The 23,094-nt window shown below is 43.2% G+C and overlaps 1 protein-coding gene across 1 annotated transcript in view; it reads left to right on the forward strand.

Annotated features, from left to right (window-relative positions):
• The first annotated feature begins 5,027 nt into the window (after nt 1-5,027).
• The window catches only part of LOC149469184 (EF-hand calcium-binding domain-containing protein 6-like), a 135,094-nt gene continuing 117,027 nt past the window's right edge, over nt 5,028-23,094 (forward strand). The window contains exons 1-2 of the mRNA XM_089669608.1: nt 5,028-5,199; nt 9,979-10,291. Coding sequence (XP_089525734.1) covers nt 10,000-10,291 — 292 coding nt within the window. The 5' untranslated portion in view covers nt 5,028-5,199; nt 9,979-9,999. The remainder of the gene's footprint in view (nt 5,200-9,978; nt 10,292-23,094) is intronic.

Raw genomic sequence — 23,094 nt, forward strand, 5'->3', positions numbered from 1 at the left:
GGATAACCGATAAGTCGATTTTCTAATTGTGTATTCCCACCTTAAGTGTCTCAAGAAATGAGATAGGCCATCAGTACATCAGGTTTGATCAGGTGTGATCAATTTTCAATGATTGGTACCATAGCTTGTAGACTATAACTTCCACACAGACCAAATAGTACATACCGATTGGGATTATTTTTACCAAAGCAATGTAGCAGTATACATTTTGGCCCAAATTTATGAAGAAAATTACTTATTTGCACAATTTTATAACAGAAATGAAGAAAAATGCATTTTTTAAAAATTTTTTGTCTTTTTTAATTTATAGCGCAAAAAATTAAAAACCCAGTGCTAAATAAAAAACACAAAAAGAAAGCTCTATTTGTGTGAAAAAGGACAAAAAAAATCATTTGAGTACAGTGTTGCATGACAAGTAATTATCATTCAAAGTGTGAGAGCGCTGAAAGCTGAAAATTGGTCTGGGCAGGAAGAGGGTAAAAGTGCCCGGTACTGAGGTGGTTAATAACACCTGAGTCTACCTTCCTCTGGTTCAAGAGTGCACTGCAGATCACCATCACAAGTAAGGGCAAGAGGGCAAATCCTCCACATCCTTACCTGCTGCAATGAAGTCTGACTAATCCAAGAGGGGAGGGACTGGAAAGATTACATAATATTGGCATGTGACATGTGACCATTCCAGGCCAATCACAGAAATGTTGCTAGGATGGATCATCCTGCAGCTGCCTGAGCTGAGGACACCATTATTAAAACTGGAAAGAAATCAGGACACATTTTGTAAACCAGGGATGAAATTGGAGACATCTGGTCACCCTACATTAAGTGGTATGAATCCCCAGGTAGAAAAACACTTTATAAATGACATACAAAAGAACGGAATTATCTGTTTTGTTTCCCCATTTATATTTAGAGTGCAGTGTGGCAGAATAGGTCCCTGTAATAAATAAGTGCAACACTTTTACACAAAGTTATAAAAACACCTAAAGTGACTAATCTTCTGAATGTATAAATAGTACACCTGTATATACACCTTACAATCACTGTATATCGTGGTGTAGGCTGTCTTTGTGCTCATTATCTCCATTTATATCAGTTGTATGTACTGTACATGCTTGTATTCGCCTACCTGTTAAATTAATATTTGAATCCTGGCTGGAAAAATGCTTTTATATTGACCTAGTAATAACAAAGGCCATGAACACCGGAGGAGAGTTTTATCTCCAGGTAACAATAGACATGTCTGACTGGAAATGCCTAAACCTGCTAACTGTACCTTGAAATGTCAATATTGTTCAGTGTACATACTCAATAAATGGAAGTGGGTCACGCTGTGATCATATAAAGAAAACTCTGAATGACATAGCCACATATGAAGCAGGAGGATTGTTCTGTAAATGAATCCACTTGTTATCTATGTGCCCCCTCACCTGACTTCTCCATCAAGATCAATAAGACAACCATCAGTCCCTCCCCTCATGCCAGGGTACTAGGTGTAATCCTAGACTCCCATCTGTCCTTTCAGCCCCAGATCCAATCGCTGTCCAAATCTTGTAGACTTCACCCCCGCAATATCTCCAAGATACGCCCATTCTTAACCTCTGAAACTACTAAGCAACTTATCCACTCCCTTGTCATAGCTCGCCTTGACTATTGTAACTCCCTCCTCATTGGCCTACCTCATAGCAGGCTATCCCCTCTTCAGTCTATCATGAATGCTGCTGCCAGACTCATCTACCTCACTAACCATTCCATATCTGCCACCCCTCTCTGTCAATCCCTCCACTGGCTTCCCGTTGCCCAACGAATAAAATTCAAAACATTAACAATCACATATAAAACCATTTATAACTCTGCCCCAAATTACATCACCAATCTTGTCTCCAAATATCACCAAAACCGTACTCTCCACTCCTCCCATGACCTCCTACTCTCTGGCACCCTTGTCTCCTCCTCCCATGCTCGTCTCCAGGACTTCTCCAGAGCCTTCCCCATCCTCTGGAACTCTCTACCCCAATCTATCAGGCTATCTCCTACTCTGCCCACTTTCAGGAAATCTCTGAAAACCTATCTCTTCAGGGAAGCCTATCCTGCCTTCAGCTAATAACGGAATCTTCTATTCCTCCTACCAGTCCATCCCCCACAGTTATTACCTACCTCATCATGGCTGCAAGGATTTAGTACACCATATGATACCAGAGCAATATATTTGGTATTTTATTGTACCACCAGCCCCTCCCTCTTAGATTGTAAGTTCCAAGGAGCAAGGCCCTCCTAACCCTCTTGTATTGAACTGTATTGTTGCTGTATTGTCTCCCATTATATTGTAAAGCGCTGCGCAAACTGTTGGCGCTATATAAATCCTGAATAATAATAATAATATATGCTACCAATTAATACTGTCATTGTCAGTTCTACAAATTATACAAAAATATTATTTTTATCATGAGTGCTCTTTCACAATGTTTGTGTCAATACTTATGTTTGCATGCATTAAAGGACTAAAGGTATTTACTTTTTCATTTTTATTTATAGTAAGAAAGGGTTACCTGTCAGTTTTTTTTTTGCCATTTGTGTCCCATTAGGGGGATTTTCCTTCACTTCCTGTCCCATAGCCAGAACAGGAAGTCAGGGAAATAACAGGTTGTAACCAGGGTCACCAGAACAAGCGTCCCCATCGAACGATTTGCCCTCTACTCACATTCTGGTGGTAACACAGAATCTTAGATTTTCTTTCACTCTCGGTGTGTATCCAGGACAAATAGGGAGTTTCATAGGATAGCAACAAAAACTTGACTAACAGATAGTGGAGTCAAATTGATGTTCATTTTTGACAGCAATGGAGAGAAAATTTGAAATATCAGGAAGCAAATTTTTTTCCACAAATGAACAAATTTTAGTTCTGGAAATTACTTTCACTCCAAAATCAATTGTTAAAAGCAAAGAATAACATTTGTCAATTTAGTACAAATGTGAATACAAATGTTCTTATGACTATTGGTTTAAAAATCCACTAGTGTATGGCCAATCTAAGGCTAGGCATACATATCCAGATTTCTCCCATTCAGTACGTGGGCTAAGCAACAGAAATCTATTCTAATGGATTCCTCTAGCCCATATGTGTCAAACACAAGGCCCGCAGACCAAATCTGGCCCCTCAGCCCATATCATGTGGCCCTTGCACCTCTCCTGCAGCTGTGACAGCCCCCTCATCTGCGCTCTCCCCCGTTCCCCCCCGTCTCAGCAGTCGGTAACACAGAGAAGGACAGAACTCCTCCTACAGATCCTGCACCACAGCTGCAGACCTCCCTCGTCTCCACACCCCCCCTGATCTCAACATTCAGCAGACTGCAGCAGTTGATTCCAGCCCTCCTCTTGTCCTTCTCCAGACCCTGCACTTTCTGCTTTCCAGCTCCACCCCCAGCTTCTTCCTGGTAGCAGCACAAGGTAGGAGGTGCACTGTGATGTAAAGGAAGGGTGGGGGCTCTTGACCCCTGATTTAAGGGGGAATTGGGTGTCTGGACATCTAATCTCTTTTACAATGGATTTTATTATAGAATAGACAACATCAGAGTAACAGAACCAAGAGCACTGACCAACAAATAATAAAACTTACATGTTTTCTGATGAATAGTACAATAAATGCACTGAAGTATAGACAAGGAAATAAACTAAGTACACAAGCGCAGCATATGAAGAGATAAAATAAAGCATCACAATTTGCAAAAATGGCAGTCAATTAGAGACCAAGGAATTAGTACACAATGATCAAAGATCATCACACAATCCACCTACAAAAGGCAGGAAAGGTGGAACACGGAGCCTCACCGGATGCACACCGGCACTCCACATCCAGGACTCCCGAGGAAGTCCAACAGATAGATACAATATTCTTGGTACAGTTCTGATATATAAGGAAAGAAAAAAGGTTACAATCAGCGCAAATACCATGAAGACAAACAAAACAGAGAAGAGGGAGGGAAAGAAAGGAACGAAGAAAGAAAAGTCAAATGACATAGAAAAGAAAGGGCTACAGGGGATGCGGCAGAAAAAATCTCATATCGACAGAAGGGTCTGGTCAAATCCAGATGGTTAGACTATATCAAGCCAGGGGCGCCATATCTGTAGAAACTTCGGGTGAGTGTCCAACAATATAGCCGTCAGTTCTCATTAACCATTATAAAATTAATCCGATTTTTGACTGCTTCGATGGACATCTAATCTCACAGATACAACCGGCCCTTTGAGGGCAATCATAATTCTTCTGCGGCCCACAATGAAATTGAGTATGACACCCGTGCTCTAGCCATTCTAAAAAGCATGGATAGCAGAATCTCCCCTGCCTCCTATTGTATCCTGTCATCCAGCATCCGTGGCTGCATCCGTGGCTGTCAGAATACCTGAACAGTGACTGCATTTGATTGGATGACACTTTTCCACCCAGTTTCTTGGACAAAAGTTAATTGAAAAGTCAGCTTTTGTTGAGCCATGCGATGCTGGCAGGGCAAGAATCAGCCAAAATTTGAGCCATGTATGGAAATCTTTAAAACTATTTAGCCTATCCATCTATCTGATGTCAGAATAAACTGATCGGCACCTGCAGCCTGTAGTGGGAAAAACACCTCCCCTTTGATTAAAAAAAAATCACTTGTTGCATTTTTTAACATGCCTTAAACGCATGATAAACGTGTCAAAAACATGTGTTAACACAATAGACGCGTTGTTTCACGTTAGTGTCAGCATTAGAATTTTTTGTCAATTTAGCTTTTGGATTTGCAAGATTACAAGAAAGAAGAATACAAAAAGGATACAATTGTTTCTGATTTTTTTCCCCCTGTATTATAATACAAACTTGTCCGGGAAATCATGTTACTCAGCAATGTTAGATGTGCATTTAACTTTAGGTGGCCAGTTTCTGTTGTAGTGATCAGAGGAAAGGTGTGGCTGTCACTTCAATTCACAAGCCTTCTGAAAGGACGGGGCTTGGTTACAGCACTGATTGACAGCAAGGCCTCCCAGAGCTGGCCACAGCCTCCCATCACAATACACTGCAAGGAGATTTTAGAACTCTCTCTGTTGCCTCTGACAACCTGTCTCTGTACAATTAAGAAGAACAACAGAACAACAAACACCGAGAGCACTACAAAGCTAGGAAGACTGGATCCTAAGGATCTACAGAGGAAAACTGCACATTCACACTCGGTGAGTTTTCTACAAAATTTGTTAACTTAATGTGTCAAAGAAATGAAGGAGAACGTTTGTTTGGGGCACAGCAGTGTAAACCTGGGACTAGTGCAGGCCCTGTCATTGAGTGGGCTGAATTTAAATGCACAGTACAAAGGGGGCTTTAATTGCATGAATAGCGGGGATGTTTTGGTGGATTAAAAGACTATTAACTTTGATAATTAGCTAAGGGCTTCAGGAAAACTACTTGTTATCTGCGCCTGCTATTTACAAATTCTGAGTTTTGATTATAATTTTGAGGAACATTTCTGTGATAGATTTTGAAGGGAAAATGTAAAGTGTATTATCTTCACTGTCGGGGGGGGGGGGCTATAATTTAATATGCTGCATTTTTTTTTGCCAAGTGCTTCAGATGTGGTAAAAGGACAAAGAGTCCCCCCGCATTAACAATCAGCTATTTAAATAGCCCCACGTGCGCTCTTTTTTGTTTTATGTGCAGTACTTCTGTATTGTAAAGCACTGAGCAAACTGTTGGCACTATATAAATCCTGTATAATAATAATAATCATTCACCTAATACAGAAATTGTCATAATTTACATAAAAAAGATACTCTTTGTATATGGCTTCTTGGTGAACATACACAAAGCACACCTGCTGTTCCAGTATTTCGACAATATTTGCTTGAATAATGTAGAACAATTAACAATTGCACCATTGTGTGAATGGTCACAGGTATTCTGCAGAGCTTGGTAATGTTGCGTACACTGTGTGGCCTGGATTGTTCACTTATAATTGGTGTATGCTTAGTTTATCAGTCAATATCTATGTTTTTTGTTTGTGAAGTATGTATATTCAGATGGAAGTTCAAAGGTTTCTATGTGACTCTGCTAGGCACCCCCAGACCCCAGATCAGAGTACAAAGTCAAACAGCCTAGCGGAAATGAGTGCATTCCACTGGACTATGTTTGATATTGCTCTGGCATGAATGTTGTTTGCCACATTTGGCATGAATCTGACTGTTGACTTCCATTGATATTCCTGGTGGGCCCTCACCAGGAGCAGCACTTGAATAATGTGTGAGCTTGCTGTTATTCTGCATCCTACATGCGTCTGTATAAGTAAACACAATCACTACATTCTCATGTAAGTGTAGCACCCTCCCAGATAGGTTGCTAAAACAATTAGGTAACTGTAATCATATTGGCTCCACTGTAATCAGTGGAGCAGTTTGTGATTATTTTGGACTGTTCTGGGCTTCACTGGCTGCAGGTGTGATTGCTTCCCCCTGTCTTCTGGAGGATTCTAGAATGTAGTGGGATAGAAGAGGAAAACCCACAGCCTGAATATGTATGTGATCTCAGGCAGTCCCTGGGGAAGGGTACCCAGTAGGTGGCTGGGAAGTGCATAAATAGCGAGGGGCCTGAGACAGACCTGTTCTTGTCCAGTAGAAGTGCCCAGCCTGAAAGGCTGCTGCCCTTCAGGGCAGTGCAGCTGAAGTTCTACTAGAGCTGGGGGCCCTGTTTGCTGAAACTTACTGTTACTGACTAAGGGATTTCACTCAAGATCTGATCTAGGGAGTTCACTGGAAAAATATCTAGCTGATATTGGAAGGAGGCATCCAAGTATCCAGGGACATTGTGAGAACAGACCTGAGTGTGGGATCCTAGTGACTGTGTGCTGCTACTATTCCATGTGCATCAGAGCCACAGCTTACTTGAACTGGGTCAATTCTTACAGTGTCTCAAGGGTTACTTATTCCCTTAGTCGCTACTGAAGCTTTGCCAAAGAGAAGAGTGTCCTCATATTACTGTACATGGATTCTGCACCCCATCCAAGTTTATTCAACAATAAGACTCAAAAAAGAGCTCATTGAGGTGGAACGAGTGAGTGTTGCTGTGTGTCCAGCTGTAAATTCCTTAATTTGGGGGAAGAACCTGTACCAATCAGTGGCCCTTTTGGTGGGGGGCACTACGTAAGCTTTGTAAGCTCTGTCCCTCATGAAGACTTAGTTGTCCTTCTTTTTGGTCTGATGTGTACATCTCTATACAAAATGTACTATTTTACTACCAAAAGTGTTGTGTTGCACTCAGCTTTTTATACAGCCTCTATATTACTGGATTTGCTATTTTTATATAAAGGGAAAAAGAGGTAAAAAAGCACTTTAGCCAATCATTTTGTGTATATTAGATCTTTGTAGTTCCTGTAATCGGGGCCACAGTTGGGACATGTCTTTTGCTACATACTGTATGCTCCTTATCATTTCAGAAAGTTGAGAGGTATGTGTGACGCTTTTATTAAAATGATATCCCGGTTATAGGATGACAGCACTCCATGTCTCACAATTGTGTGCCTGCATTGTCATGTGGTCACATGGAATTCAGACTGAGACCAAAAGTGGCCATTTCAAAACAGAGGATAGTGGACCTTCTCCCCAAAATGAAAGTTTCTCTCGTCCTCTTCCTCTCCCAAGCCTCTATCTTAATTGCAGCTTTTTTGGGGGCAATAAGGGGGCGAGAACAATTTTTTGTTACATGCTCATACGTATGTTTTCCTGCCTTAGACCTTTCAGCCACCACCGCCCCCCATCCCAGCCACAGCTTCTTAGGATAATGTCACACATCCTAGGAGACTGTGCAACCAGTCTGACTTTGCCACTCAATCTCATGCATACGCAGAGGGGAGTTGGCCGTGATCCATCTAAGATGGCGGCGCCAAGGATCCTCAGTGCTGAGAAGAATCAGCTGTGGGGAAGACAGTGCTGGATCCCAGGGCTGGAAAGTATCTGTTTATTAAAAATCAGCAGCTATAGTATTTGTAGCTGCTAACTTTTATTTTGTTATAGTCAAGGGAAGTTCCTTTTTGAGCCATATGGTCACTGTTGTCACGATCAGAAAACCCACCATAAGATGCCTTAATGCCATTGTTGGAATGCATGCAGACAAAAAGTGATTGGAAAGAGGCAGTTGGAGAGCAGCAGCGTTGAGACGGAACAAAGGATAAAAAAGGCTGAAAACAAGTAATTTAAAATTTAAACATTTTTACATTTAAAACAGAAACATGGCAATTGTTCATGATGTACGGTGCTTTAGAAAGGAGTTTTCTGTTTCATTGACTGAGATTTTCCAAGTTCAAATAAGATTAACTGAATGTGTATGGATGAAAAGAATTTTAAATTACAATTAAACCCTATGGCATTTACTTTTCCTCCTTCATGCCTGTTGTATCTGGGAAGTGGGGGCTGGTTGGGGATGTAGGTTTTACAAATGACCTTCAAAATTTAGCTGCAACCAATCATCTTACAAATTTGAATTTTATAGTCATAGTTGGTAAATGCATCAAAGGATGCTGATTGGTTGGTATAAGCAAAAAGATTTTTTTTGTTTTCATTTAGCATGTTTTATACATATAGCCCATAGAGATTGTTATGTGTGGAATAAAAGACTTTGTCTCTGTGTCACAGCCTACGAGTATTGATTACAAATAGTCACACAAAGAAACTAAATAAATAGACCTACAAAAGATATCAAACATATTTTTTTGTTATAATTGCTTAACAGCCCTGAATGTATTGGGCCCCCTTATTAACACATATTATTTTCGTTCAAGTAGTGTTAACATCTATATAAATACTATACTATAAACACCTCCAGCCTGTAAGCATAAAACTATGCATTTTGGCAACCTTTCAGTGCTCCCTCTAGAAAGAGACGTACATCCATCTGGAGTCTCATTGTTCATTTTGATGTCTGTGTATCCAAAACACCTGACTGATCTATGGTCACATACTGGTGGGTGGGTGCAGCGCGGTGCAGCAATAGTAACTCAGTCCAGGTGTAATCAGTAGAACTTATATTGTAGTAAAGGCAAAATAAACCCGGTGGGAGAGGAACCAACCAGGAGCACGAAAGCCAACAGCGTGTAGCAAAGCAGGTATTAGCTGAATTGACAGTGTCTGTCTGGAGTTGCATAATGCAACCTGGCCATCTCGTACCCAAATGGTAAGATGTCCAAGGAAATTGCGATCCCTAGGTTTTTCCTTCTAGTCTAGAACCTCTCCCTACCGCTAATACTATCCCTAACAAGTGGGAGACCTGTCCCTACACTATCTAGAGACTTAAAAAGACTCTGCTGAACCAAGGTGGCTGCCAGAGGTCACCTGGATGCAGAGCAGCCAACTGGAACACTGCCCCCAGGAACCAGAAATACCACAAAGAAACCAAGCTTCCCCTGACTTGATACCTCTCCGTTGGGGCACCACCTAACATGGAGGAAGCAGACTGTTCCTGCCTACATACTGTATGTTCACATGCTGTGCAAGCCCAGTCACAGCCTATAAGTGAACTACTGTATGTCAATCCAAAATAAGCCTTTGGCCAATTTGCAGCTTTGTGCCCCATTAGGCCATTGCTGAACTCCTGAAAAGCTGCTTGCCTGACTGGTAATATGACTCTCATTTTCACTAGTAAGTTTGATAGAGTGATTGTTTGAGAGTCCAGTTCAATTTTTATTTCTCATAAGAGTAAAAAAAACATATCCAACACATTTTGGAAGCCAATCAACCTTCATCAGGACTTTTACAGGTGTGACCTTGAATTAAGGTGGACCAGGAGCACTTATCCTGAAGTATGTTTTCCTTGATGGCTTAAAGACCTGCTCTGGTTTAAGCCCTGAAAGCAGCCTCATAACTAAAATATAATTAGATCTAATTACCTAAAAAGCTTGGTCCAGAGCTCCACCAACATATCTTCATTTAAATTATTTCAGTGCTGATTAAGGTCCTATTTTTCTTTTTCAGGTCCTACCAGTTGACTGTCAGATGATGTCTGGCCGCAATCGTTCCCCACCTGGATCCTCAGTTCCCCGTCTGCCTGTTATAGAGCATCCATTGTCTCGCCTAGGAGACCCAGAAACCTTGTCTCTCAGGGGATTTTCCAGAGCAGGGGGTGAACAGCATGAAGAAGAGGAAGAACTGTACCCTAGAAGGAACTTGCAGACAGCTTCTTCCTCCTACAGTGATAGGAGCCAGACCTCACTGAAGCATCATGTGCCACTAGGTGTGCAGGTCTCTCTCTCCTCTGAGCCAAACAAGACCAGGCTACCTATATTTGGTAAGTTTGGAAACACTGAGTAGAAAGTTTGCCGAATTTAAATTATTACCTAAATGCTTCAGCAACTGTTGTGTTATAGCTATGATGAGAGAACATTACCACCTGCTTTCATTTTGCTTTTCCTGATTCACCCACCCCCTCATTAACATGCTATATATTTTGTAATGAAAACCTTCCTATTTTTATTACTACTATTGATGTTATCACTGGGTTTCAGCGCTTCTCTATACAATGCAAACTGGTGGAAAGGGCAAGTGGACTGTATCTTGGGAGGAGTTACGTAAATATCAAAATGCCTTGATAGTTGTATGTCACTCTGTAGGGGTGCAAAGCATGTCTCATGTAGAGCTGCACAAACCTGATGGTGCTGGACCACATGTAGTTCTTATTGAATGCAACAGATGGCACCAAGCAAAACCAGTACTACTGAAAAGAAGTCACCAGCGCTCCAAGAAAGCCTTTTCAAAGCTTATTATGAGCACATCATGTCACAGAAGTCAAAAATCAGTTTCAGGGCTTTACAGGGTCCCCTTCTTAAGGGCAACCCAGTGACTGAGTTGGGTGACCTAAGGAAGGGGACCCTGCCCTGTAAGACCCAGAATTTAAAGCTAGTGATATTAGCTTTTCATAAACATTTTTGATAATGTATTTTTTGAAGTGCTGATTACTTTCTTATTGTACTAGTCTAGAGGGGTGGACATTACTAGGCAGACTGCAAGTGAATGGAGTACTCACACTGTCCTGTCCACACAGTAGGTTGGTAGCTGCGTCTGGTCCTTTCAATGGGGTGGCTCCTTCACTGCTGCTCAGAATGTCCTCCCTAAGAGGCTGTGGACCAGTGAAGATCATCCTGCTCAGCAACCAGCCTGTAGGTAGGCTCCCCTCTCTGGGGCCCCCTCCCAGGCTCCACACTCCAGCCTTCTCTCAGTTCATCTTCCACTCGACTCCCCTGCTGCTCAGGCTCTGCCACATTTAAGGGTTGTTCTTGGTCACCATGCTTGGCCTCTTGCCATGGGATTGGCCAAGGTCCCTCAAACATGCAGATATGGGCCTCCTCCCCTCCTCCACCCCTCTTCCAGAAAGTTCTCTGAGTTTCTGAAAGGGTGGGAGGGTTCCAGAAGCCCTGACCTGTAGAGCATCCCAGCCTTTCCTGAGGTGAACTCCTGCCTCATCCCCAAGCTGACTCCTCCCAGACTGCTGCCCAGCCTCTAACTACAAAACAACAAACCTAGCTATCTAGAGGGCCCTACAGGCAGCATTTTTCAGCCAGAATTTCATGAAACCCTAGGGGTTTCCAGAGGTTGCTAGGGGTTCCTTGAACAATGAGCAATTTCAGCCTTTCAGATAAATTGCCACAGTTACCAATGATTTCTAAGATGGAGATTTTTCTCAACTACCACAAATGTAAGAAGCTTTCTTCTAAGTGACTATTACACTAATATAATGTGAATGTTTGATACTGTAATTATTAGCGGGTTTCCCTGAGCCAAGAAAGTTTCTCCAATGGTTCCTGTGTGTTTAAAAAGTTGAGAAAGGTGGTACTAGGGATAGTAACTTAAGCTGAGTTTTTATGGGATGAGTATATACTGTAGAATTGAACAAGCAACGAAGGTGGATCTAAACCCTACCTGGATCACATTTAATTTGCTAAAGCACTGTGTATCAAAACCAACTGCCATGGTAATTTTTTCTTAGATTTTCTACATGCAGCATCAGCTGTACATCTTTGTTTTGGACTAGCTTCTTGATAGCGACCTTGGTGGAGCACGCCTTCTAAATATGCTTTGGCGTGGCCACTTGTGGTCTCCATTAGAAGCATATTTGATACAGACAGTACAAGAGCACCATTGAGAGAAAGTTTTTATCCTGTAACAGGAAGTGCCTGAACAAAGACTTTTATGGCAGAATGACTGGGTATTCATTAATGAGAGCCAGATATTTAAATAGGTGAGAAAACACTTTTGAAATTATGGTAACTTGTGAAAGCTTGTATGAAATTTGTGTGATAGGGTCTAGATATAACTTAATTAAATGTGGAATACATTTGTTCAGATACATTTAAATAATATGTTGCCCTAAGAAATGGTAATGTATTTGTTTATGGTGGGAATGCACAGTATGCAGATTATATGGTATACATAACAGACTAATTTTTCAGCATTTAGCTTGAAGAGTCAAGTAGCAATATAAGAAAATACCAGTTTAAAGCGGAACTACACTGCACCTGAGCACCACAAACCAAAAACAATAATTAATTAATTTTTAATATTCAAAGCACCCCCCCCCCCATCCCCATCCATGTCTTCATGCTTTTTGAAAAACACCTCTTAGCATTTCTGGCGGGGGGCCATGTTGAGTAGGGGCAGACGATTCATATAGTATTTACTTCCTGGAATCCATCTGCCCTTAGCTCATGCATGCAGACAGGAGGGTGTGCTTTATTATTATTATTATACAGTATTTATATAGTGCCAACAGTTCGCTCTGCGCTGTACATTACAATGGGAGACAATACATGAGACAGTACAATAACAATACAGTGCGATATACGAGGGGTTCGAGGGCCCTGCTCTTTCGAGCTTACAATCTAGGAGGGAGGGGATAGTGGTACGGGAGGAAAAGCTGTAGGGGATGGAGTGGTAGGAAGAGTGGAGGAGATTGGCAGTAAGCAGAGGGTGGGGTAGGCTTCCCTGAAGAGGCGGGTTTTTAGGGTGCGCCTAAAGGAGAGGAGAGTGGGTGATAGTCTGATGGATTGGGGTAGGGAGTTCCAGAGGATGGGTGATGCCCTGGAGAAGTCCTGGAGGCGGGCATGGGAGTGTGCTTAGCTAAGAAAACCCCTTTTTCCCTCCTGAAGGCACCTGGGATGTATGATGTAATTTGTCTAGGCATGGAAACCAGGAAATAACTGAAGACATGTAGAAAAATAAGTTTAAAACAAGTAAATATGGCATACTTTCCTATCTTTTTACTAATGTTAGGAACATAAGGATTAAAAATAGTCAGTGTTGATTGAAAGAGTTAATTTCCACTTTAATTATACAGAATTTTGTCCAGGATATTGCAACTCGGCATTAAGAGTCCATACAAAGAGGTAGATTACAGAACGGTACAAATGTTTTCTGTGTAGACATGTGAATATCTGATAGTTTTCAAGGCTAGTTGTTAAACAGATTGCTTACAGGAAGAGTCCTGATTGCCATATGGAGAAGTCTAAGTCAAAGGTCCATTAATATGAGAGACCCCTACGATTAAGCCCATGAGCGGGTGAAACGTGTTGGAGGGGTGAGGCTTGGGAGCAGGCAAAGCTGAAGACTTTCTGTCATATTTAAAACTGGGCAGCTTTCTGGTGTGCGCTATCATCTATCCTATTTTCATGATACAGAATGTCTGTTTATCTTCCATAAGCACAAGTTTAGTTACACTGCCAGCTTTCAGTCCTCACTTACCTCAGCAAGGTGTCACCGCAATCATCAGATCTGTGTTATGGTATCTTGGATGAGGAGACTAGGAGATCTGCATACAAGTACAAGATGTCCACCTCATCCCCAGCAGCACAGTATATAATGATTAATTCATGCTGGGTGGTCGGCAGTGTGACTCTAGAAAAAGAGATCTGACTGGGCCAGGGGCAGTGAGTAAGGGTTTAAGAGAGTGGAAGAAAGGTAGTTATGTGGGCATTAGACTCTGTAAGCCTACAAATAGCAGTAGTCAACATGATCATGAAGAGTATTAAGTGGTTAGTTGCCACCTCTAGCAGCCATGGACCTTATGCTATGTGGTTGGATTATTCCTTCATGGGGAAGTATGACACAGCTGGCTATGAGGAGAGGCAAGGAGGGAAAGTTCCTGGCCCTCTACTCAGAATAAATGACTTCTAGAAAAATGGCTTATGTTAGTACCCCAGTTTATGATGGCATGTCTGGGATGATACGGTCAATAACAAGGGGAAGGGGTTGACAATAGCTGAAGAAGGATCGAAGGTGTAGAGTTGATCAAGATCTGAGAAGAAGCTGAGAGGCAAAGAGAATTTGGGCAAGTTTTTTTCCAAATCTGATGACTTTCTTTGAAGAAAGTAGTTGGTCCACCACCCCTTAAGACCTAGAGAAAGATAGATGGCAGCTTGCTGTCTGCAGTTAGTAGATGAGTAATGAGCCTTTAGCTGAGTGAGATTCTGGGCATGACAACAGAGAAAGTGTGTGAAGCCAATAAACCATGAGAGACAGTGCCAGAATGTCAGATTCCCAGCCAGTAGGTTTAGGGATTTGGAGTGAAAAAGTCATATGAACAAATTTGACTTTTATGCTGGCAATAAACAGAAATATGGGTAAAAATTCAGAACTGACCAGGAGTAGAAAAGAACTTTGATAGAAATGAAAAGAATTGGGTGATAATAGTGCCATAGTTGGCATATGGTAAGATGGAAGAAAGATGTGTACCTGAATTGCTAATCATATTTATTATATTAATCATATTGTTATATCCCCTTTGGCAACCAATAAAGGGAAATGCTTCTAACTTTGCAGTTACTGGCACCCGAGAAGTGAACAGTAGTAAACTGCATGAGAATAGTCTGGAAAAACTATGACATTTCACCAGGTCATAGGTCATTGTCTTCAAGTATTGGGTTTCACTACAAACAGTACGTAAAATTATTTTGGGAACTAGTAGTGCAGGATAGACACTTTGGTAATAGCATGGTATTTTTACATGTAGTGAACAACCACCATGATACATGATGGATTACTGCTAGGTTGTACTCGTGAAAATAACTTATTACAACTTTGGAACAATTCTATGACCATTTTTATATTAGTTTTTTTATTCAGCATTTATATTCTAACAAATAGGATACAAGCACAAATATATCATACATTATGGTATTTAAAATATGCATAGTGTATGTATAATATTTTTTTTTTTTTACTTTACGGAACAAATGGGATTATCTGACTGTGGTATGAGCACTGAAGTCAGAAAAACACTTGAGCTGTCATCCAAACAACAACCAATCAAATTTTATAGTTAATTTCTCTGTGCAGGATAGAAGATGAAAGCTATCTTCTGGTTTGTTGGTCCATATTACTTTTTTCTTTAGAAAGCCCCACAGTGAATTTAGAAAAGTTGTCAAATATTGGTAATAACATCATTACTTTATACAATCATATACCACCATTGATGTATTAGCTTCAGCTGCCTTTTAAGTATCATCTTCAGGTTCAGCGGTGTCTTGCCTAATTACAGGTATATATCCTGCATATCCCTGGATTTTAATAATTTGTATATTATAAAGCAATCTGAATTTTAAAGGGATTTTTTTCACTCCGAATTTTAAGTCTGGGGTTAGGAGAAGTTTTAAAAATTAATGTAAATCTATGGAATACATATATTTGTTTGGGCATCTTAAAGAGTATGTTACCTGAACATTTCATATTGCTGACATGTGCCTGTTGTAGCATGTACTTGTGTTAAAAAGTATCATATTTGTATTTCTCTCTTTGTGTGAAATGTCTGCTAAACTTGCCAGTGTCCCTGCTTTCCTATTTGAAACTAGCCACGCTAGCAATGAGAGGACATGCTTTCCAGCGTGGTCAGTTTTCTGTCTGCGCTGGGAGAACAGCCTGCCTGTCCACCAATGATCAGACTTGTGCTGACACACACCCCTGCACAGCCATTCACTAGGAAGATCAGTGTACTGCTGTTTTTCCACCACTCTCCCCCCCAACTTCTCTAAACCCCTTATGCAGCTGAGAACTGGTTGGGAGGTGGTAAAAATGTGGATCGACAGCATGTTTTTCCACCCTCCAACTATAAGTCTAAACAAGCTCTAAGGGGTTAGTTGCTGCAATTAATTACTCATCAGACACAGGTACTCCTCCTTAGCTACTATGTTTGTAAATTTCTGCTTGAGTTATTGAGTTATGTGAACAGGCTTTTTTTTAGCAGAATACGAAGGAGAATGTGAAAAGGAGCCCAAAACTTTACCTGCTGATTCACAGGAAGAATACAATATATTTTTTAAATTACTCTCTTAGTCCTAAGGCCCCTTTCTACATGGGCCGGACTACACTAGGAGTCTACTTGCTCAGCGGAGAATCTGTCTGCTGATCCCTGCCAAGCAAGAAGATGGCTGGTCTGTGTCCGCTCCACTTATGCAGAGAAGACACGGACACAGCCCGCTATAATCTATGGGAAGACGGATGTAAACGGACCGCCTGTCTGTTTACATCCAACTGCCAGCTGATCCTCTAGACGGATGGGAAACAATAGGATCGAATTGGATGTAGGTGGGTGTAAATGGACACAAGTTCGTTTACATCTGCCGCTCCTTAGAGGATAATGGAAGGTCCTATTGGGTCAAACTAAAAAACTGACAGGCGGACCTGATCGGTCTGCTCATGTGAAAGGGGCCTAAGATATATATATATATATATATATATCTATATATAGTATATATAGATACAGTATATATACTATATTGCCAAAAGTATTGGGACAACGCTCCAAATCATTGGATTCAGGTGTTCCAATCACCTCCATAGCCACAGGTGTATAAAATCAAGCACCCAGGTATGCAGACTCCTTCTACAAACAATTGTAAAAGAATGGGTCGCTCTCAGGAGCTCAGTGAATTCAAGCGTGGTACCATGATAGGTTGCCAGCTGTGCAGTAAGTCCATCCATGAAATTTCCTTGCTACTAAATATTCAACTTGTGACGATCGTGCGTCAGACCCCTGACCTTCTCACCAAACTCGTGACCGAAGGACTAGCCAATCTGAAACCGCGATGTCACGTGCGCAACGATTTTCCAGCTAATGGACCACAAATCGATGTACCAGCAGCCTGAATGCAATTGTTACTGGGTCAGGTTAATTACGCAATTAACCCTTCACACTGCCACCACCCCCTTTTTGTACAGAGAAAGAGAAAACTCGGCAATATCAGCAATAACACTAGGATGGTTGAGATAATCGTCTGTACACCACTGTTACTTCGTAAGTTGCATTAACGAGCTATAGAAACCGTTCAACACTTTCAGAAAGAAAGATTTATTACTAAAAGGTCAAAAGGGTGCAATAAAAATATTTACAGAAAAAAGATGTAACCAATAGATATATAAATATACAGAGAACAACAGCACAGCAAAGAGGTAACAGAAAGGAGGTTAAAGAGTTCAAGTACTTGCCAATCAGCCTTGGGTTAAGCAGATCAAGTTTCAGAGCAAAAGGGCTCCCAAGTTGGTTCTGATGTTAAACGGGAGAATTCTTCAACTTCCACTCTTATGCCTGACAGCCTATTTTGTTGTCCCCCAGCAGGGGGTGTCTCTGTAGCCAAGGACCAATCCCTCATTTGAGGAGGGATTGTCTGGGCGGAGACCCAAACTAGAACCAAAATCTCTCCTATCTTATATTTTGGCTCATAACTTTTCCTACACACAAGTAACATTCCACCCGTGGGTAGATTAATATGCAGATGCATCTGAGGAACTGTTTGATATGAAATATGAAATACATACTTGAAGGGTTCCAGAGATGTAATGTTCTGCTTTCCTAGGTATTTCAGTCAGGGAGTGTGACCTATCAAACGATTTGTCTGATCGTGATCAATCTGAAGATAGGCCTGGTTTTTATGTAAGTCTCTCATATTCCAAGATATGAGACATAGGGGAAAAATGGATTTTAAAAGTGTTATCTAGTTCCTTACTCCTCTGGAATGTCTTTGAACTCAGGGGAAGGCTTGGGTTATCTTTTTATGAGGTGCCAGATTGCTCAGCTTCCCAGCCATCCCGGCACCCAGCTCAGACATGGTTTATAGCTTGGAGCTGCCTGCTGTGCCCTGGCTGGCCTGTGACACTTCCAACACACCGACCAAATTTCACTGTGACTTTCAGAGAGGGAGGGGGAGAATGAGGGGAGATATGTTTTTACAAGATGGATGATCCTTTGCCAAGATGGAGGTTGGAGCCAAAATGGTTGAACCGCGTCCATCTCTGTGGCATGATTGCTACACCACTGTCAACTGTTAGTGGTATTATAACAAAGTGGAAGCAACTGGAAACAACAGCAATTCGGCCACAAAGTGGTAGGCCACATAAAATGGGTCAGCACATGCTGAAGCGTACAGTGCACAGAAGTTGCCAACTGTCTGCAGAGTCAGTAGCTAAAGACCAAACTTTGTGTGGCCTTCAGATTAGCACAAAAACAGTGGATTGAGAGCTTCATGGAATGGGTTTCCATGGCCGAGCAGCTTCATCCAAGCCTTACATCACCAAGTGCAATGCAAAGTGTCCAATGCAATGGCGTAAAGCACGCCACCACTGGACTCTAGAGCAGTGGAGACGTGTTCTCTGGAGTGACAAATCATGCTTCTTTGTCTGGTAATCCGATGGATGTGTCTGGGTTTGGTGGTTGCCAGGAGAATGGTACTTGCCTGACTGCATTGTGCAAAGTTTGATGGAGAGGGGATTATGGTGGGGAGTTGTTTTGCAGGGGTTGGGCTTGGCCCCTTAGTTCCAGTGAAGGGAACTCTTAAGGTGTCAGCATACCAAGACATTTTGGACAATTTCATGTTCTTAACTTTGTGGGAACAGTTTGGGGATGGCCCCTTCCTGTTCTAACATGACTGCACACCAGTGCACAAAACAAGGTCCATAAAGACATGGATGAGCGAGTTTGGAGTGGAGGAACTTGACTGGCCTGCACAGAGTCCTGACCTCAACCAGATAGAACACCTTTGGGAAGAATTTGAGCAGAGACTGCGAGGCAGGCCTTCTCGTCCAACATCAGTGCCTGACCTCACAAATGCACTTCTGGAAGAATGGTCAAACATTCCTATAGACACACTCCTAAACCTTGTGGACAGCCTTCCCAGAAGAGTTGAAGCTGTTATAGCTGAAAAGGGTGGGCCATATCAATATTGAACCCTACGGACTAAGACTGGGATGCCATTAAAGTTCATGCGCGTGTAAAGGAAGGCATCCCAATACTTTTGGCAGATTTTGTGTGTGTGTGTGTGTATATATCTATATATAGGAACACTTTTTACTCAGACTATAGCATCAAGTTAATTAAACTCCTAGGATATTGATCTGGTCAGTTAAGTAGCAGAGGGGGTTGTTAATCAGTTTCAGCTGCTTTGGTGTTAATGAAATTAGCAACAGGTGCACTAGATGGGCAACAATGAGATGATCCTCAAAACAGGAATGGTTTTACAGGTGGAGGCCACTTACATTTTTTTCCCTACTCATCTTTTCAGATTTTTCTGTTTTTCACTAGTTTTTCATTTGGCTAGGGTCAGTGTCACTACTGGAAGCATGAGGCGATACCTGGACCCTACAGAGGTTGTACAGGCAATCCAACTCCTCCAGGATGGCACATCAATACGTGCCATTGCCAGAAGGTTTGCTGTGTCTCCCAGCACAGTCTCAAGAGCATGGAGGAGATTCCAGGAGACAGGCAGTTACTCTAGGAGAGCTGTACAGGGCCGTAGAAGGTCCTTAAAGTGTTACTAAACCCACAACAGTAAAATCAGTCTGTATATGCAGTAAAGCATGCTTGTTAATCCTCTGCATTGTGTAAAAAGGCTGTTTGATCCTTTCTTCTCTGCCTCTTCTTTTGTTGAAATGACCACCTGATGCAGACTGAACCCGTGGTCACATGTACATGCTCAGTTTGGTGTGTATTGCTAGAGAGGTTTTTTATTTTTGCTTGGGAGAGGGCATGTGATTAGCACAGGGCCAATCAGCACTGTCCAGACAGAGGTCAGGGGCTTTACATCCTCCTTGAGCATAAAGAAAACTCCTCCTACAAGCTTTACCAATGGTGGTCTGGACACAAATAGAAGTCACAAGGCTGCTCTAATTTCTGATCAGAAAATGTATTTAGCAGTTTATATTTACTAAAATACTTGCACTTCCATGTTCTGTGTACTGTGGGAGATCAGATATAGTGAATGCAGAGTCCTGGGTTTAGTAACACTTTAACCCATTAGCAGGACCGGTATCTGCTCATTTGTGCAAGGAGGAACAGGATGAGCACTGCCAGAACCCTACAAAATGACCTCCAGCAGGCCACTGGCATGAATGTCTCTGACCAACAATCAGAAACAGACTTCATGAAGGTCCGATGTCCTCTAGTGGGCCCTGTGCTCACTGCCCAGCACCATAGAGTTCGATTGACATTTGCCATTGAATACCAGAATTAGCAGGTCTGCTACTGGCCCCCTGTGCTTTTCACAGATGAGAGCAAGTTCACCCTGAGCACCAGTGGTGTATTTTGGTTTTGTGCTGCCCTAGGCAATACTAAAATCAGGCACCCCCCACATCTAAATTTGTCCCACCCCTTCCTGTTTAAGATCCACTCCTTCATCTGTAATTTCCACCCCTTCCTCTTTAGGGTCCACCTCTTCATATTAGAGCTCCACCTCTTATTTTATTCCATTAGCTGTGTAATTTGGAGGAATACTGCTCCATCACTGGTGTCAGTGGGAGGAATAGTGCCCCATCACTGGTGTCATTTGGAGGAATACTGCTCCATCACTGGTGTCAGTGGGAGGAATAGTGCCCCATCATTGGTGTCAGTGGGAGGAATAGTACCCCATCATTTGTGTCAGTGTGGGAGGAATAGTGCCTCATCATTGGTATCAATGGAAGGAATAATGCCCCATCATTGGTGTCAGTTGGAGGAATAGTGCCCCCTCATTGGTGTCAGTGGGAGGAATAGTGTGTCATCATTATTATTATTATTATTATTATTATTATTACTACGAGTTTATATAGCGCCAAAGGGTTTGCTCAGCGCTGTACAATAGGGGGGGACAATACATGGCACAGTACAACAAAGACAGACAGCGTACGAGGGGTAAGAGGGCCCTACTCTTACGAGCTTACAATCTAGGAGGGAGGGGGTAAAGGTACAGTAGGAAGTGGCTGGGGGGGATGAAGTGGTAGGAGGAATGAGGGAGGATGGCCGTTAGGTGAGGGTGGGGTAGGCTTCCCTGAAGAGATGGGTTTTGAGGGAGCGCCTGAATGTGAATAGAGAAGGCGACAGTCTGATGGATTGGGGCAGTGAGTTCCAGAGGATGGGGGAGGACCTGGAGAAGTTCTGCAGTCGTGCATGGGAGGAGGAGACCAGGGAGCAGGATAGAAGGAGGTCCTGTGAGGAGCGAAGGGTACGGGTAGGGTGGTACCTGGTGATCAGATTGGTGAGGTAGTCAGGGGCAGTGTTGTGAACGGCTTTGTAGGTCAGGGTAAGGAGTTTAAATTTGATGCGTTGGGCAATCGGGAGCCAGTGGAGGGAGAGGCAGAGGGGGGTGGCAGAGGTGGAGCGGGTGGTAAGGTGGATGAGTCTGGCAGCTGAGTTCAGGATGGTCTGGAGCGGGGAGAGCCTGCACTTGGGTAGGCCAGTGAGGAGGGAGTTGCAGTAGTCAAGGCGTGAGATGATGAGGGAGTGTACTAGAAGTTTGGTGGTGTCTGGGGTGAGGAAGGAGCGGATCTTGGCAATGTTGCGAAGATGGAGCCTGCATGTGTTTGTGAGTGATTTGACATGCGGTTGGAGGGAGAGGTTCGCGTCAAGAATGACGCCAAGGACTTTGGCTTGCGGGGCGGAAGTGATAGTGGAGTTGTTGGTGATGATGGATAGGATGGGGGGGGGGGGTGTGGGCAGGGGGAAAGACGAGAAGCTCGGTTTTGGAGAGGTTAATCTTGAGGAAATGTAGCGACATCCAGTCTGAGATGTCATTTAGGAGGTGAGTGATGCGGGCGGAGATAGTGGGGGTGAGGTGAGGGGTGGAGAGGTAGATTTGGGTGTCGTCAGCATAGAGGTGATAGTTGAAGCCGTGAGATTGTATGAGTTTGCCCAGGGAGGAGGTGTAGATGGAGAAGAGAAGGGGTCCAAGGACAGAGCCTTGGGGGACCCCAACAGAGAGGGGGAGGGAGGGGGAGGTGGCACCATTGTAGGTGACACTGAAGGAGCGTCGGGATAGGTAGGATGAGAACCAAGAGAGAGCAGCATCTCCGATGCCAAGGGAGAGTAGTTTATTAAGAAGGAGGGGGTGGTCAACTGTGTCGAAGGCCGCAGAGAGGTCCAGGAGAAGGAGGACAGAGTAGTCGCCCTTGGCTTTGGCGTTGAGTAGGTCGTTAGTGATTTTGAGGAGGGCGGTTTCAGTGGAGTGTAGGGGACGGAAGCCGGACTGTAGAGGGTCAAGGAGGTTATTGTCAGTAAGGTGGGAGCTTAGGCGATCGTAGACTAAGCGTTCAAGGAGCTTGGAGGTGAGTGGCAGCAGGGAGATGGGTCTGAGGTTGTTGGGGTCCGCGGGATCCAGGGAGGGCTTTTTGAGGATGGGGGTGATATGCGCGTGCTTTAGGGGGGAGGGGAATACGCCAGTAGAGAGGGAGAGATTGAAGATGTGGGTGAGGGAGCGGATGAGGGAAGAGGGGGGTGACCGGAGGAGTTGAGAGGGGATAGGGTCCAGGGGGCAGGTAGTGAGGCGGGCTTTTGAGAGGACTTTGGCGACTTCCTCAGTAGTGACAGGGCTGAGGGAGTGCAGTGCGGGGGGGGTTATGGTGGGCGGGGCATTGGGAGAGGAGGGGGGCAGTGCGGTTGTGAGGGCAGAGGAGGGGGGAGATGAAGGGGTGACGGGGGCGAGGAGGCTAGGTGGGGAGGTAGATTGCAAGTTGACGATGTCCTTACGGATAGCGTCAATCTTGTTGTGGAAATGGGTGGCAATTTCGTGGGCGGTGAGAGAGGTACTGAGTGGAGGAGGGGGGGGGGAGAGCAGGGAGTTGAAGGTGGAGAAGAGTCGGCGG

Source organism: Staurois parvus, unplaced genomic scaffold (genome assembly GCF_062004578.1).
Source record: "Staurois parvus isolate SC_StPar_1 unplaced genomic scaffold, SC_StPar_1.0 ptg000080l, whole genome shotgun sequence".
In the NCBI taxonomy this organism is placed as follows: domain Eukaryota; kingdom Metazoa; phylum Chordata; class Amphibia; order Anura; family Ranidae; genus Staurois; species Staurois parvus.